This window comes from Denticeps clupeoides, chromosome 4 (assembly GCF_900700375.1).
Source record: "Denticeps clupeoides chromosome 4, fDenClu1.1, whole genome shotgun sequence".
In the NCBI taxonomy this organism is placed as follows: domain Eukaryota; kingdom Metazoa; phylum Chordata; class Actinopteri; order Clupeiformes; family Denticipitidae; genus Denticeps; species Denticeps clupeoides.
The window spans coordinates 22,966,201-22,980,837 of NC_041710.1; the positions used below are offsets into that span (position 1 = coordinate 22,966,201).

Consider the following 14,637-nt stretch of genomic DNA (forward strand, 5'->3'; position numbering starts at 1 on the left):
ACTGGATAAGAGCATCTGATAAACGCTGTAAATAAAATGAACTGAAATAGGTTTAGTGCAGAGTTAACATCTAGGTAACAACCAGAAATGCATGATTCTGTGGGAAAGTTCCAACCATTTCTCTCCTGACGATCAAAAGAATAACATGCAGAATTTTCATTACGGAGAAAGTCAAGGAATGATTTCCCTCATTTGTCCTGATTTTCACATTATTTCCTTTTCAGTGTTAATTGTTCAAATATTTCATGCTCCCATTCTCTACTGATTGCGTGTGTGTGCGTGTGTGCACACGCCCCCATTCTTCGGAGTTAATAAACTGGAAGGCAGCTTCCAACACCACAGTTTGTGTGAGTGGCTGTGAGTTCACCATTAAACACATTTAATGAGGAGAGCGAGTGGTGACGTGATTCAATTAGAAATAGGGCTAATGGCTAAACGCAATCCTTCGGGCTGGTGTAGCTGACACCCCTACAATAAATTGTGATAGACAGCAGCTGCCCCCATACCACCCAGAGAGTCAAACAGCTTTATCTGGTGCTGCCCTGTCCTCGGGTCAAAACCCCTACAAACAGTGAGCCGCGGGAATTTAGCAGGCCGACCCTCAGGGAGTTATTATTTGTTCTGCCTTATGAATTTACATGGCAAATTGAGGTCAAATTAACTTGGAAAGTCACATCTAATGGCATTTAAAAAGGAAATTTTATTCAAACCGCAGTAGGAAGTTTTTTCTAGAGTAACTGCAGTTCTTCTATGGAATTTTAGGCTAAAAGTTTGATCTCTGTCCAGTGCAGGTTTGGGCCTGAGGGCTGCGTGGGTGTTGAGATTGTAATTGTTGCACCAGAGCTGGGTGCAGTGTGCAGGACAGACGAAGGCATGGCTTACGAGGTAATAATTAAAAAGACAACAGATTCAATCCAACATACCCAGACTATTTTAACATTCCAATAATTGCGAAAAAAAATCCTAGTCAAAATGTACATAGTAGAATATAGACAAAATGTAAATTAGTGTACTAATTATTATGGGTAGTAGCAGTAGTAGTGCTTGTAGCTATATGGGATGATGACGCTGCAATTAGTTCAAATTTAATCTAAGTTTTCATTTAATTTATCTCACATTCATAGCAGGTCTGGATCGTTTAGCAATTTGGCTGTAAGGTGGCTAAATATTTAGACAGTATGGGATAGATTTAAAGACCTGTTGTCCATGTATGAGGTGTAGATGAGAAAATTGCTGAAATTGTTTGTGTCACGTGTAAAGATGTCGTAGCTAGTTCTTTTAACTGTTTTTAATCCCTGGTAGTAGTAGTACCAGAATTTACATTACATTTACGGCATTTATCAGACGCCCTTATCCAGAGCGACTTACAATCAGTAGTTACAGGGACAGTCTCCCTGGAGCAACTTAGGGTTAAGTGTCTTGCTCAGGGGCACAATGGTAGTAAGTGGGATTTGAACCCGGGTCTTCTGGTTCACAGGCGAGTGTGTTACCCACTAGGCTACTACCACCAGAATAAAGACCCAAGCACCTCATATTCACATTCACTGTAGAACAGAGCTGAAATGACGAGGCTGAACGGCGAGGAACAACGACAAGGAGTAAAGCGTAAAGCCCTGGGGACAACTTCCCGAGGGCGTAGTTGCTCATTACGCTAACCGCTTAACATAGTTGGAAGCAAGCGTACAGCTTGATTTGGGAAATGAGCCCCTGGTTTGGAGTTAAGGCGCGTGCAGCGCAGATGGGGAGACAGGGATGTGACACATCTTCTCTTGATTTAATTCCTGATAACATACTGTGAAATCCTGGTTGCACAAACAGGCCCAAGGCGATAATTCCCATGTGCCTCAGCGCCATTAAAACACAGAATCTAAGTGTTAATGAAATTACGCTATTTTACAAAAAAAATGAATTAAAATGCTAATATGTAGGTACAAACAGCTAAAGAAGATGTTAAAGTGACTTTCAAATACTATTGGTCAGCCAGCTAAGCTTTCAGTAGGGCATTCCGGTCAGTGTAGTTTTATTTAATGAAAATTGAATAATGTAGCATTTGCGCCACCTAGTGGCGGAAAACGGCACGATCGCTGAGCAAGGCAGCTCTGGCGTTATTTTCCTTTGTTCCATTGCCTTCGCCTATTAGTTTGATAAGATAAATGTACGGAGCACATGCATTATAAAATTCTTATTTGAATGCCTCTCCACCACCAAGACAATTAACAGCTGACGTTTAACCAATCAACATTTAACATTAAATCCGTTGTTTAAAATCTATTTTGATAAATCACCTCCTTTGTTACAATATGAAGTGCAATAGCTGAGTAATTACATTACAGTTTATTTCATATTGTGTATTCATGTTCATTTATTACTGACAGCGACAAAATCCCCAAACACTGTAAAGCCACATGCTGTAAGGTCAGCCGCATTCATCTTACAGAAACAACATGAACTATGTTTTCCCGTTAAAAGAGGGTACTTAACCTCAATGTTCACCACCATGACCCTGTTACTTTAGTTCAGAGGTCAACATTTTCCATTGATATGAGCTTTTTCGTCACTATAAATTCATGACTGAAATCTGTTTATGTGTGACACAAAAAAATGGAAGAGCTGAGTGTCACATTCACAGCCCTCATGTTCAATTTTTTCAACCATTCATCGTTTCAATTTTCTAAAGCTGAGGGAAGCTGTCTGTGAGCCTGACGTCTGTCTGCCTTCCACCAGGTGCAGTGTTTTGTGGACAGGGCAGTGGAAAAGTGATGGAGCAGAGGGTCCAACCAGGAGCCGCAGCACTTTGACTGTGTCTTGGATGAAAAACAGATGTTCTGGTTTAGAAACCCCTACTCCTCCCATGAGAACCAACCTCCTCTTGTTATCCCTGTTTATGAGCTGACCAAATATGATCCATCTCTTCTCATGCAGAGGAACCTGCCCTTTCGGTACATGACCACATGGAACATTAATAATAAGACACAGAAGATACAGAACATCACTGAATCTGATCCATGACTTTACAACTGTGCCTTTGACAATGACAATGACAAGGGACTTGAGAAGAAAGATATTCAGAAGCATGGTAATATCACTACCATAGTGTTGTTTAAAAGTAATGATGATATTTAGAGACCTTTTCTAATATGTACACATTGTTAACTAATGTAATGTAAATAAGACATATTTACTGTAATGCAAAGTTGGATCATTTCCAAAGGGTTTTCTATGCATTTAAGGTAGGTATGTAGTCTATACATACACTGAGTCATTACTTACAGAATTTAATTGTATATGCATTGCAAGAAATTCAAAAGCATTGTTGTACTGTATTATAATCTAAATATGGACATAGCCAGTTTGCCACTATTATTATGCAGTTTGCCAGATTTATTACTATGCAAAAGACTCAATACATAATTATTTTAATTCATACATTTTTTTTTCTTCAGACTGTGACTGTGGCCAGTGTTGGTTGTTGTTGGTCTGTGTTTGTCCAGTTTGTGGTGTCATATTGGTCCTCCTCTGTGTGTACTCTGTAGGAAGACACCTGGTATAATTTTAAAGTCACAAGCATGCATGTGTTCACTCACTTTGGCTCAAACATGTCTCTTTTTGTTGTTTGTCTCTAGAGTTACACTCCAATGAGGAATGGAAGACCCTACATCTCCAGAGAACACGTATGGGTTCATTTACATACACTGCTGAGAAACAAAAATATGTTTGAAATAATTCAGTCTCATTTTCTCCAGTTTATTTCTATTTACAATAAATTCAAAGAAAGTCAAATCAGACATTTGTGAACACACAGCATTTGAGAAGAAGGCAGTGTTAGCAGTAAAAAAAAAAGGTATATTTAACACATACTCACTCATAATGATTAACCATAAAAGCAGGTATGGACTGCATAATTAGTCCAACTTCAATTCAGTAATTTTTCACTAGCTGTGATATTATAGATGCTCTGACATTGGAATACACATTTATTGTTCAAAGCAATTATGTGAAATCCAGTGCAAATAATTTTATATTAGTTTATCAATAGTTTAAAGGGAAAAAAATTAAGTGCAGTGACAACTTGAATACAGTGAATATCTGGGTTATGTCTTCTGTAAAGATAGAGCCAACCAGCAACTGGGACGATTCCTGTGGTGCTTTGTCTCTAGCTATCAGCAGACATGTCCGTGCTTCCTGCCGTGGGCAGAACTCGCCAACAACCTGCAGGTCACCTCTTCCACCGGCAGAAGTCCCTTTGAGGTCTGCTGTGGCTACCAGGCCAACTTCTTTGCCCATCACGAGCCTGCTGGTGGGCACCCTGGCGATGCTGCTCTTCTCCTCGATTCACACCGCAGCCCAGCACGCTCGGTCATTCTGCGATTCCGAGTGGGTGACAGGATGTGGCTCTCCACCCAAGACTGCCACTTCGTTACATCATTGTGGTTCATTGGCCCATACCGTATCAACCCAATTACTTACTGGTTAAAATACGAGTCCTGTATTCCACATCAAGTCACCTCAAACCAGTCATCACCTCTCCTCTACACCCACCTGCTCCAGCTCTGCCTCCACCCCGGATCATTGACAGGGGTCCTGCGTGTACGCTTGAGTGCATGCTGGTCTCGCACCTTCGGGACTGACCTCCACCTGATCAAATGGTCCAGACTCACCCACCTCTTTGCATTGTGTTGCTGCAGCATAACCTCCATTATTAGAAAACCCTTTTCAGTGACCTTAGTACAGCTACAGAAGCAATAAAACCAGCCTTCTTCACACTAGTACATTATCAAATGCATAAGCAGATGTGGGTTCACTTACATCATTTTAAACTTTGCCAATGATTATTTATTCATAGGTTTTGCTATTTATTTTTTCCTTTCAAGCCCATGTCATGTTATTTATCATTGAAAAACAAGAAAATATATAAATAACTCTAACCTAATTGTAATATATATTGCATATATAGCAGCATACAGAGTTTCATTAAAATTTGTGGGAAAGAGAAACCCGTATTAATGGCTTAAACGCTGTTTAAAGATATTTATTAAACATTTATGTGGGTTTTTTAGTAATTTCATCATTCATTCAGTGTATTTGTCCTATGCAGCCTTAATGGGCAAACAGCTAAAAGGTTTTGATTATCTTCCCTATTAAAACATCAACAAATAATGCATACCTTACCATGGATACAGGCAATATTTTGTCATGGACTGACATCGTGGGGTGCACCAGATCCAGGTGATTTCTGATGTTGTGATATGTATAAAACTACCCTGTTTGTGTCATGTCTTTGTCGGTTCATTGGGTGTGCCATAGGTCCTGTTCACCATTCGTCCCTATGTTGTAATAAATCCTCCTGTATTGTGTATACGTTGAGCCAGTGTACACATATTACTATGAAAAGTATACTTATTTCCTTCTTGCCAATAGCATATGAAGGCATATAAACAAATACAGCAGTTTTTACAAAAAAATATCTTTTGGCATTTTAAAACAGTATCTACAGTATGTGTGCATTTAACAGTCCACAGGCAGGTATTTCAGCATTAAGGCACGCTGTGAAACAGTACATGCAGTAACCTGATATGCTGAGTCGTGACAACACTGTCACTCTCTCTGCCTCAGCACCTCTAAAACATATGCAGTATTTGGAAAAAAAAAAAAGAGTGATGAGACATTCTTTATGTTTCCTAAACCATTTCCCTCTTCTCTTCTGCTTCACAGTTCTGTCTTCCATGTCAGTTCTGCAGTCAATTTCTGAAGGAAAGTCAGAGCTTCTGAAGTCCTCCTTGAAGCTGCTCTGAAGATGAAGATGGGTCTTTTATCTTTTTTAGAAGGCTCTTAAGTTTTGAGGGCTTTTTGGCCTTATCTCCCATTGCCATTTTATTTTCCAAAAGTGGAGTGTTTAATGGGGTTTGAGCACTTTTTTGAGCCATGCTCTCCAGGTCCTCTAGATCTTGTGATGTATCCTGGATCGACACGGGAATGTCACTGCTTGGCAAAGCCTTAGTAGAAGGATAGGCCTTTTCAAGAATACCATCATACACCAGCATGTTGAGTGGGTCTGTTTTTGGCTTCCATGCAATCAAGAATGATGAAGTGAGGTCAGGCTGCCCACAAAAGCCTGTGTCTAAAGCAGTTGGCTCATCCCGTGATATTCTGTGCAACTCGACAGTAGATCCCACTCGTTCTGCAGTGTTCCTCCCACTGGGAGCATCTCTGAAATGCCTTCGTCTTTCAACCTCAGTAGGACTATTAATCTCACTTCTAGAGATCCTTCTTGATGCAGTGTCAACAGACATTTGCTTATTATCTTGGAACAGTTTTCGTCCTTGACTGCCTACAGAAACTTCAGCCTCATCTCTTGAAATTCGTCTTGGGAGCTTGTCCAAGGAAATCTCGGTTTCTCTCAACATTTTTGCATGAGGAATGTCCAGGTAGGTACTGAGCTCATCCCTAGATGCCTTTCTGCTGGCACCCCTTCTTTCTCCTGGTGTCACTTCTCTTTGTGGATCAAACAAAACATCTGGCTCTTCTCTTGAAATCTTTCTGTAAGCAAGATCCAGTGACATGTTCTTCCTTTCTCTAAACACCCTTCTCCGGCTGGTGTCAAAGAGAACATCAAGCTCCTCTCCTAATCCCGCTGCGGTGATAGGGACTTTATAAGAATCCACCATTTCCACTGGCATCTTTCTAACAGGGACATCCATGTGAATTTTCATTTTATCCAAAACCATCGCCTTTTTTACAGATGTGTCCACAGAAAGCTCACACTCATCCTTTGTGGTGGTCATCCTTTTGGGCAGTTCCTCTCTGGACATTTTCAGTCTTGGCATCTCCATGGTCAAATCATCTTTTGACATTTTCCAGGAGAAGCTTTTCCCTGTGTCTTCGGGGACGTCTTTAGCTGTCCTTTTTAGGGTGCTTGCTTCAAGTTCTTCCCAAGACTTATTTTGTGTGATACTATCTGAAAGAGAGTCTAGATCATCCCTAAAAATTCTCCTAGGGCATGTGTCCAGAAAAGCGCTTGGAGTTTTTTTGCTCAGAGAGGAGACAACATTGTCTGCATCAGTGGAGGGATCAAGAAACTCTCTGTTACAAAAACAGAATTATTGATTATTGAGATTAACAAACTGAACTATAAGCAGAGCTACTAAAATGGATGTCGTCAATCGTCTAGGTAATTATACATACGGTTTAGTCAACTGTGGGATGAAGACCTGATCGTCTTCATCATCCCCATATTGTTGCAGTGGGGTACGGACAGGAATGAGAAGATCTGGATCTGGGGGGAGCATAATGGGTGCGGCTACTATGTGTCCAGTCCGCCGGGAACGAGCCATCGAGCAAGGGGACCGTTTTAATGTGGACACTGAAGGAAATAAAAATAACAAAGCGCACAATAATCCAAGTACAAAGACATTCCAATGAGCATAAAACATGTACAAAATCAGGTTCATGGTGAGTAAATGAGCAATGGACAGAAAATTGAGAGTGCAAAGGGGCATTAAAGTGTGCCTTAGATAATAGTGCACCTTATTTCGCCTACAAAGGACATCACACAAGCAAAAGCCAGGAAGATACAGTATATGAATTTTAAGGTAATTAAGGTATTATTTAATGACTAAAGGGATAGGGGTGCACAAAATTTATCTGACAGAAAAATTACAGGCCAATAAATTACAACCTTTTTTATACAGCAAACCTTATTTCTCACTTGAAAGGTGGTCATTGCATTGCGGGACTATTACAAGAATATCGAAGCAGGCAGTAGCCACTAATTTGTCCAGAGACAATGAAAAGGCTAAAGCCATAAATGTCAAGTAATAGTCATTGATGACCAGCCTTTTTCTGAGGTAGAGGTTCCAGGTTTTCACTGGCTAATTTGAAGTCACGTTAGCAAGGCCACCGCTTCTTCTACACAAGCATTAAAAAATTGGATTGACAACAATAGACTAGACATTAGTTTCAAGATGAATATATGTGCATGTGTACTAAAAAATGGATACATTTTCTTATAGATTTTTCTTTTTAGATTTTCTCTTGGGCGCACAAACTGAAGATTATATGAAATTTATTGGAATCAGACAGGATGAATACCTAATTATCGGTATTGGTTTAGACTTTTCACAATCAATTTGTTTCTAAAGCACTTTAAAAACAACAAAGTCGACCAAAGTGCTGTACAGAATTCAATTTAAAGCATAGTTCAAATCACATAGGACACAATTACAGTCAAAAGAACTAGGTAAAACAGGACATAAAAGTCCTGTAAACCCAAAATCTGAGATCTAGTTAAAAGCCAAGGAAAAAAGATGAGTTTTAGGAGAACTCTTAAAAGCGGGAAGTGATTCTGCCTGTCTAATGCGCGATGGTAATGCATTCCATAATGCTGAGGCGAAAGCGTGGTCACCCCTAAGCGTTCTCCTTGTTTTAGGAACAACTAGGAGTGAAGTAAAAGTAAAGTAAGTGAAGCATTGCACATTATTTCTTCAATTGCCATCATGCCTGTGCCAAAACTGGCCATACCTGGAATCTGGGGCATCAACGAGGCCATGGAGTCCTCTGTGACATCCACTCCTGACCCAATGGGGTAGGATAAGCGGGACTTCATCATCCAGTTTGGATCTGGGTAAAGGGTGCTAGTCAGACTGGGCAGGCCTGCATTTTTCATTATAGGGAATCCACACAGCCACTCAATCTGCTGCCATCTGTGTAGACGCTCCCGTAGACACGCCGTCACTTCTACCAGGGCATTCCTGCAGCATAAATGTCAGCTGTAGCACAGCACTTTAAATATACGGTATGTTCCACACCACATGACTCACTTAGCCTCCAGAATTTTTTGGTCTATTTGGTCCAGGGAAGAACTGTGGGCTACATGCAGCGTTCCAAGGACAGAGCTCCTTTTCTTCTTGATCTTCTCAGCCTAGAGAGAAAAAAATGAGTTGAATATGTTTGTGCACCTTGTCATGTGAAGATCTGAATGAAGATCTCTCATGGCATGTTAGTCCTTCACCAGGACACAACTATTTGATTGCATACCTCTTCTTTGGCTGTAGCAAGGTGAGCCTCAGCACCCTGCTTCTTCACATTGTAATACTGGACCTCCACTTCATGGGTAAGCTGTAACCATAGCTGGAGAGATTCTGGCACGGACCAGCTGGCCTGCATGTCTTGCTCTGCTTTTTTCAATGCCTCCCGCACCTACAGTGCAGAAAGTGCTTACAGAAGTAAGTACTAAATTTGCAGCTGTTATTTCCATTAGATCAAAAGTCATTTACACTCTTCAGGTTACTGGCCTTCTCTAGTTCCTCCTCAGCGTAACGAAGGCGGCTCAGCTCGCTCACAGCGCCTTCTTTCAGCACATGAAGTCTGTTGGCTTCCTCCTGGGCTCCCTGCATCTCATCCCTCATCTTTTGTTCTAGGTTCTTTTTCTCCACAGTGACTGTCCGCTTTTCCTCTTGTGCTCTCTCCAGTCTGAATCAGACACAGAACACTTATATGCTCACATAATAAATATAAAACATATGTTTGCATTTTTAACTCACTAAATTGAACTTTGAAATGTACTATTTTCAAACTGGTGCTTAGCATGGGACCCTTTTGCCAGTGAAATGTCAAAAGGCATACTGAGCATTAAATGGATATAAAAAAAACCCCACAAATTTAATGATATTTGTGCATTTAAGGCACAGCCTTAAATCCCTCAGAACGAGGAAGTAGCATGCACTCGAGTTGTCAAACAGGCTACTCTTTTAATAGATATTATAAATCAGCATTAAAGTTAAAAAAAAAACTAATTACATACCAGCAGAAAAGATGCAACTACCAAGGAGTTCTTTCTTGTTTCATCTATTTCTGGGGATCCTAAGGACACATTACCTCTCACTGGCGAACAAGTGCTTAGCGCATAACGCTGTGTTTAGCTTCAGTTCAAAAATAGTGTTTTAAACAAATACTGGAACTCGGACGCCTACACTGTCTTTCAGTCTATCAATTTCACATGAACAATCACGCAAGTTAATTAATGCAGTTTGGAAAATACAGGAAAGCAAACGTCATTAACAGAAAGTACAATAGGAATCCATGCAGTCGAGGTGGGAAAAAAATCAAGAAGAATTATTTTAATTCAGAATAGTTTTTTCAGGACTTTTGTGTTTATAACTGGAGATCACTGCAAATTAACATTCAGAGAATCAGAAAGGTCAACCATAGTACAGTCTGATAAGAAGCACAAGAATGAACAAACCCATGTGATGAGCACTGTTTACCACAAAAAACACTGAAAATACTGTAGTTTGTGCTATTTCTAGAGAGAGTGTGAATATCTCTCTCTAGATATATATGCTTGACCATTAACTAGCTTTATTGAGCATGGGTCATGGGTTAAGTCCCTGATCACCTACATGACAAATGCTGGGTTGGTAGCACCTGTCCTGGTCATGGTGTAACAATATGTGGAGCTTAGGGGACAGTATTTTGGTGCATGGGTTGCTACTGTTATCAAAGGACCTCCTTGAAAGTTAGAGGGCTCTCAATTGTTCAGATGGAACTCATGGTTAAAATAGGCAAAAAGAGTCATACATGGAGCAGAATGAAAACAGAATGAGGAGCTTGTGGCATGGGATGAAAACCCAGTAGCAGCTGAAAAGGCAATGAGAGCAAACCAGTTTGACCACTCTTACAGCAGATTTGGGTCCTGCTGCTACAGCCTGCCCTGCCCACTTACCACCTCCACACCGCCAACTACTGACACCTACTCAGCTCTTTCCCCCATCATCCCTTACACATACCCCCAGACATTTTGAGATATGCAATGGGAACAATCTATTTTCACCAACACCTTCACCATTACTGCAGGTCAGGTCAGAGGGGGGCTGAGGAAATCCATTTAAAATTCTCAAGATTTGCGCTGTTGGACTGGGGGAAACTATAATTGGTATCCCTGTACTGAGATGTACCATATCTCACATAATTCCCCAAGAGGGCAAACCCCAGTCAGCTGAATGACTTCACAAGAGTTGCTCTGATGTCTCACAATATTAATATCTGGAAATTTCTGTTGCTACATCCCCTCAGTCAATCATAATACACTGCATTTCCAGCAAAGCATCAGGTATAAAATGCAGTCATTTGCATGTAATTTGCATGCAGTGAGAACAGTGGTGGCTTAGTGGCAAAGGAAGTGGATTTGTGAGCAGAATCCACCCGTTGACAAGCTACCACTGACAAATCCTTGGGCCACCCTCACACACCTCCCTGTGAACACATAACACTTTTGGGACAATAGGGCAAGGATATGAGAAGACATCTGTGTACAGAGAAAACTTACTGCTCCTGTAGATCTCTAAGACTCTGTTCAGCTCTCTGTAGGCTCTCCAGGTCTTTCATCATTTTTGAGATATGCACTTTTGAAGCCTTGTTCTGGACCTGGGCAAACCAACATCCTCCTATACCCATCACCACAGAGATGATGAGCAGCAGGTCCTTTAACCAATTGTGGGGGGGTCCTAGGAGATACAGAAGAACCTCTACCAAAGATGGCTCTTATGTGTACATCTTGACACGAATTAGAAGAGCACTTGTATTCATGCTTATACAGGCATTTTAGGTGGTATGCATATATTCAATTTGCATTTTTATATTTGAATAAAAGGTGTCATCTGAGGTGACCAGCCAGAGCATGCTCAGTGTTCCCCCACGGTGTGCCTATTTGGTGCATACGTGTAGGTGGTCCAAAGAGAACAACGTCCAAGGCCTTGAGTTTGAGCTTTTGTTTGTGCTGCTGGTCCTGGATCTTCAGATGGACACTCATAAAAGAGGGTTCATTGCCTGCAATCCTGTAGTCACAGTGCACGAGACAACCTGTTACCACATCAATCTAGTGTAGTAAACACTAATTAGTGGCAGTAACACTAACATGTTTCTCATGATCTACTTCAAAATGAATGTGATTACCTGGGTAGAGTATTGCCATTGGCATGCATCTCCTTGAAGTTTCGCTCATACTGTGGAAGCTCCACAAACTCCTTTAACCAGCGCAACACCTCATCCTGAGTCCAATTATGAACTTAGTTAATGTGAAAGAAACAGATTTTTGTCATTTCCAGCACACTGAGGATATAAATCATAAACACAAGAACAGATACTGTGTGCTAGCGGTTATACCTTCAGAAGACTTCCAGCCCTTCCAAAGCTCTTCCACTGTAATGTGCTGGTCCTCTCTGTGTAAATGATTGTGCTTGTTGGTCTGTTGTTGTTGCATGTCCTCAATAATGAACTACAGAGTGAGAGATTTTAATGCTAATTTTTTTTATGTATAATGATCATTGGCACATGACCCTCAAGAGTAAGCTCAACCATCAGCAGCAAATCCCAGAACCTCTCCAAAAGGAAGAAACCCAATAACCCCAAAAAATATGAGCACCTATGAGATGGAAAAATACAAGATACAAGATCTGTGGAGTTAGACCAGAACAAATGACATCACATCGCTTTTTCGGTAACGTGCAGAGTGTCCTTTACACTGCCCCACCCTACTCAACCCCTTGGCAATAGGAACAGAAATATGATTCCAAAGACCACAAGAAGCTTACTAAGAAACTCTGGCAGGAAACATACAACTTGAAGGACATTCTGGAGTCACTCATGTCTGCGCCCAGGATTATACACTTGTAAACTCAACTCCGAATCAATCAGTGAAAGGGATCAACCAACTATAACAGATCTAGATGAAAAATATATGGACTCATTTTAACTGTGTACGAACGTATAGTTATATAATAAGTAAAGTTGAGATTCATTTTCTGTACCAGCACTAATTGCCAGATCACAACCGATTGATATGTTTCAACCCTCAGAAAATCCTTTATCATTAGAATGCAAGAACACAGAATAGCAGACAACAGTAGAGATATGTATGGGGCTGTGGGGGACCCCACGATAGACATGAGCACCAGAGATCAACAGAGAAAGCCAGTTGGCCAGCTGCCTCTTTTAGCGAAATGATGAGTCCTGCGACCAGGAATGCTCAGCAATGCTTTGAGGAACAGGACAGAGTTCAAGGTGTTCACTTAGTCTCCAAATTATTGGAATCTCAAGCTCATGAAGATCTGCTGCTAATATCTCAATGCAGAATAGAACAGAGCACGTTCAGAGGTTAAACGAAGTCAGCGCAGTTTCAACACCACAAGGGCAACCTGCATAATATTAACCATTTGATTTTAGTTGCTCTGGATTCAAATTTCAGTCTTTCAGATTTGAAACCAGCGAAACTATGGATTGTCTTCACTTGTATTTGCTGTAAACATCCAGTTAGGATTAATTAAGTTGATTAATGAACTCTGACATTCCCTGCCTGTGATCAGCCCATTGGGCCTGGATCCACAGAAGAATCTAGGACAAGGTTGTCGTTTTTTTTATCGTTGTAAAGGCTTCATTGTTTGTGTCAGTTTATTTCCTCATAGAGATAATGTGGCAAATACAAGAAAACTGCACATCAATTTATCAATTTTACAACAGAAACAGTGTGAAACCGTGTGGACGTTAGGCCGTTACCTCCACACTCTCTTCCACCTCGATCCCGCCATCCTGGTCGTCATCCATCTCCCTGTGGATGTGTCTCAGGGCTTCCAGACTAAAGCGGTCGGCCTCGCTCATGCACGGTGGTGTCACCATGAAGCAGGGGTCTGGGGACAGCAATGCACATGCCATGAACTCTAGTCTCTGGGGACACCTCCCACCGGCCAGTTTAGGGCGGAGGGTACCTGTGCCGCTGGCCGCCGCGTCCCTGTAGATGCTGGTGTAGGCCGGCGCGTCGCCGCCGTGCGTCCCCAGCAGCGACAGCAGCGACAGCAGCAGGACCCGCAGCATGCTGAGCGCGTCGGGCTTCTATGAACAGCTCCGCCACCAGGATCGTTCATCCAGCAGCTTTCTGCGATGCCGAACCTGAAAAAAAAAAAAAAAATTACCATGAAATAAAATATAATAACAAACACAATAAACATATATTTTAAGCACCAGAAGAATATTGTACAAATTTGTAACCGAAGTTGGAGTTTAGTCAGCGTGAAATGCCACACCTCGTCCACGAGTGTCCGAGCGGCGTGTCGCGTCTCCCACGCCAGCGTCCGAGCGCCCTTCTAACTGGGCGTGTACGAGAGCGGGGTTGCCAGATTATTCAGCAGGGCCTCCACGGAAATGAATACAGCGAACAAAATTACACCAAACGTTTGATATAATTGAGCTGAACTGATTGAGTATAGCTTGACATTATTTTTGATTGACATTATAGTTGAAGCTTGTTAAGCGTCCGTGTTAGGGAGCAAAAACGCCAAAACAAATCAATAAAAGAGCTCACCCGGTCACACTATTTGTAAAATAGGTCACATACTTTTTAAATATTAAAAAACTAAAGTAAAATCACCTCAAACATATGAACATGGCAACATTGATTTCATCTAAGAAATTTGGGTGAAATCATATTGGTTCATTTTACATTTACAGCTTTTATCAGACGCCCTCATCCAGAGCGACTTACAGTCAGTAGTTCATTAGAACTAACCTGCACTAAAGTCTACAAGGTGTCTTTCACGTTATCAAAAATATTGATGAAAACGTGTTCCAGATCACCTCACACACTCAAAA

At 41.2% G+C, this 14,637-nt stretch overlaps 1 protein-coding gene and 1 long non-coding RNA gene across 3 annotated transcripts; one reads left to right on the plus strand and one right to left on the minus strand.

Annotated features, from left to right (window-relative positions):
* Window positions 1–2,849: 2,849 nt before the first annotated feature.
* LOC114789248 (uncharacterized) lies at window positions 2,850–4,169 on the plus strand. Its single transcript, XR_003749635.1, has 3 exons — window positions 2,850–2,939; window positions 3,624–3,671; window positions 4,158–4,169. It is a non-coding gene; the product is annotated as an uncharacterized LOC114789248 (long non-coding RNA).
* An 839-nt stretch (window positions 4,170–5,008) lies between these two features.
* Window positions 5,009–14,137, minus strand: stim2a (tromal interaction molecule 2a). Of its 2 annotated transcripts, none has more exons than XM_028978452.1 (13): window positions 14,073–14,137; window positions 13,758–13,938; window positions 13,549–13,679; window positions 12,160–12,271; window positions 11,950–12,061; window positions 11,716–11,831; window positions 11,324–11,501; window positions 9,291–9,468; window positions 9,034–9,195; window positions 8,817–8,917; window positions 8,518–8,747; window positions 7,183–7,360; window positions 5,009–7,080 (listed from the first exon to the last, which is right to left on the minus strand). In XM_028978452.1, the coding sequence occupies exons 2-13, from the start codon at window positions 13,861–13,863 to the stop codon at window positions 5,757–5,759; spliced, it is 2,928 nt and encodes a 975-aa protein (XP_028834285.1). In that variant the 5' UTR covers window positions 13,864–13,938; window positions 14,073–14,137; the 3' UTR covers window positions 5,009–5,756. The 2 variants fall into 2 exon arrangements, with proteins under 2 accessions (XP_028834285.1, XP_028834286.1); XM_028978453.1 differs by lacking the exon at window positions 14,073–14,137 and adding an exon at window positions 14,038–14,063.
* Window positions 14,138–14,637: the final 500 nt, after the last annotated feature.

Coding starts and splice junctions, on each gene's coding strand:
- stim2a (XM_028978452.1), bottom strand. CDS start 13,863: ATGCTGCGGGTCCTGCTGCTGTCGCTGCTGTCGCTGCTGGGGACGCAC. Junction 9,469..11,323: donor CTTAGAGATCTACAGGAGCA/GTAAGTTTTCTC, acceptor TGTCTGATTCAG/ACTGGAGAGAGCACAAGAGG. Junction 9,196..9,290: donor CTGAGGAGGAACTAGAGAAG/GCCAGTAACCTG, acceptor TCTGCACTGTAG/GTGCGGGAGGCATTGAAAAA.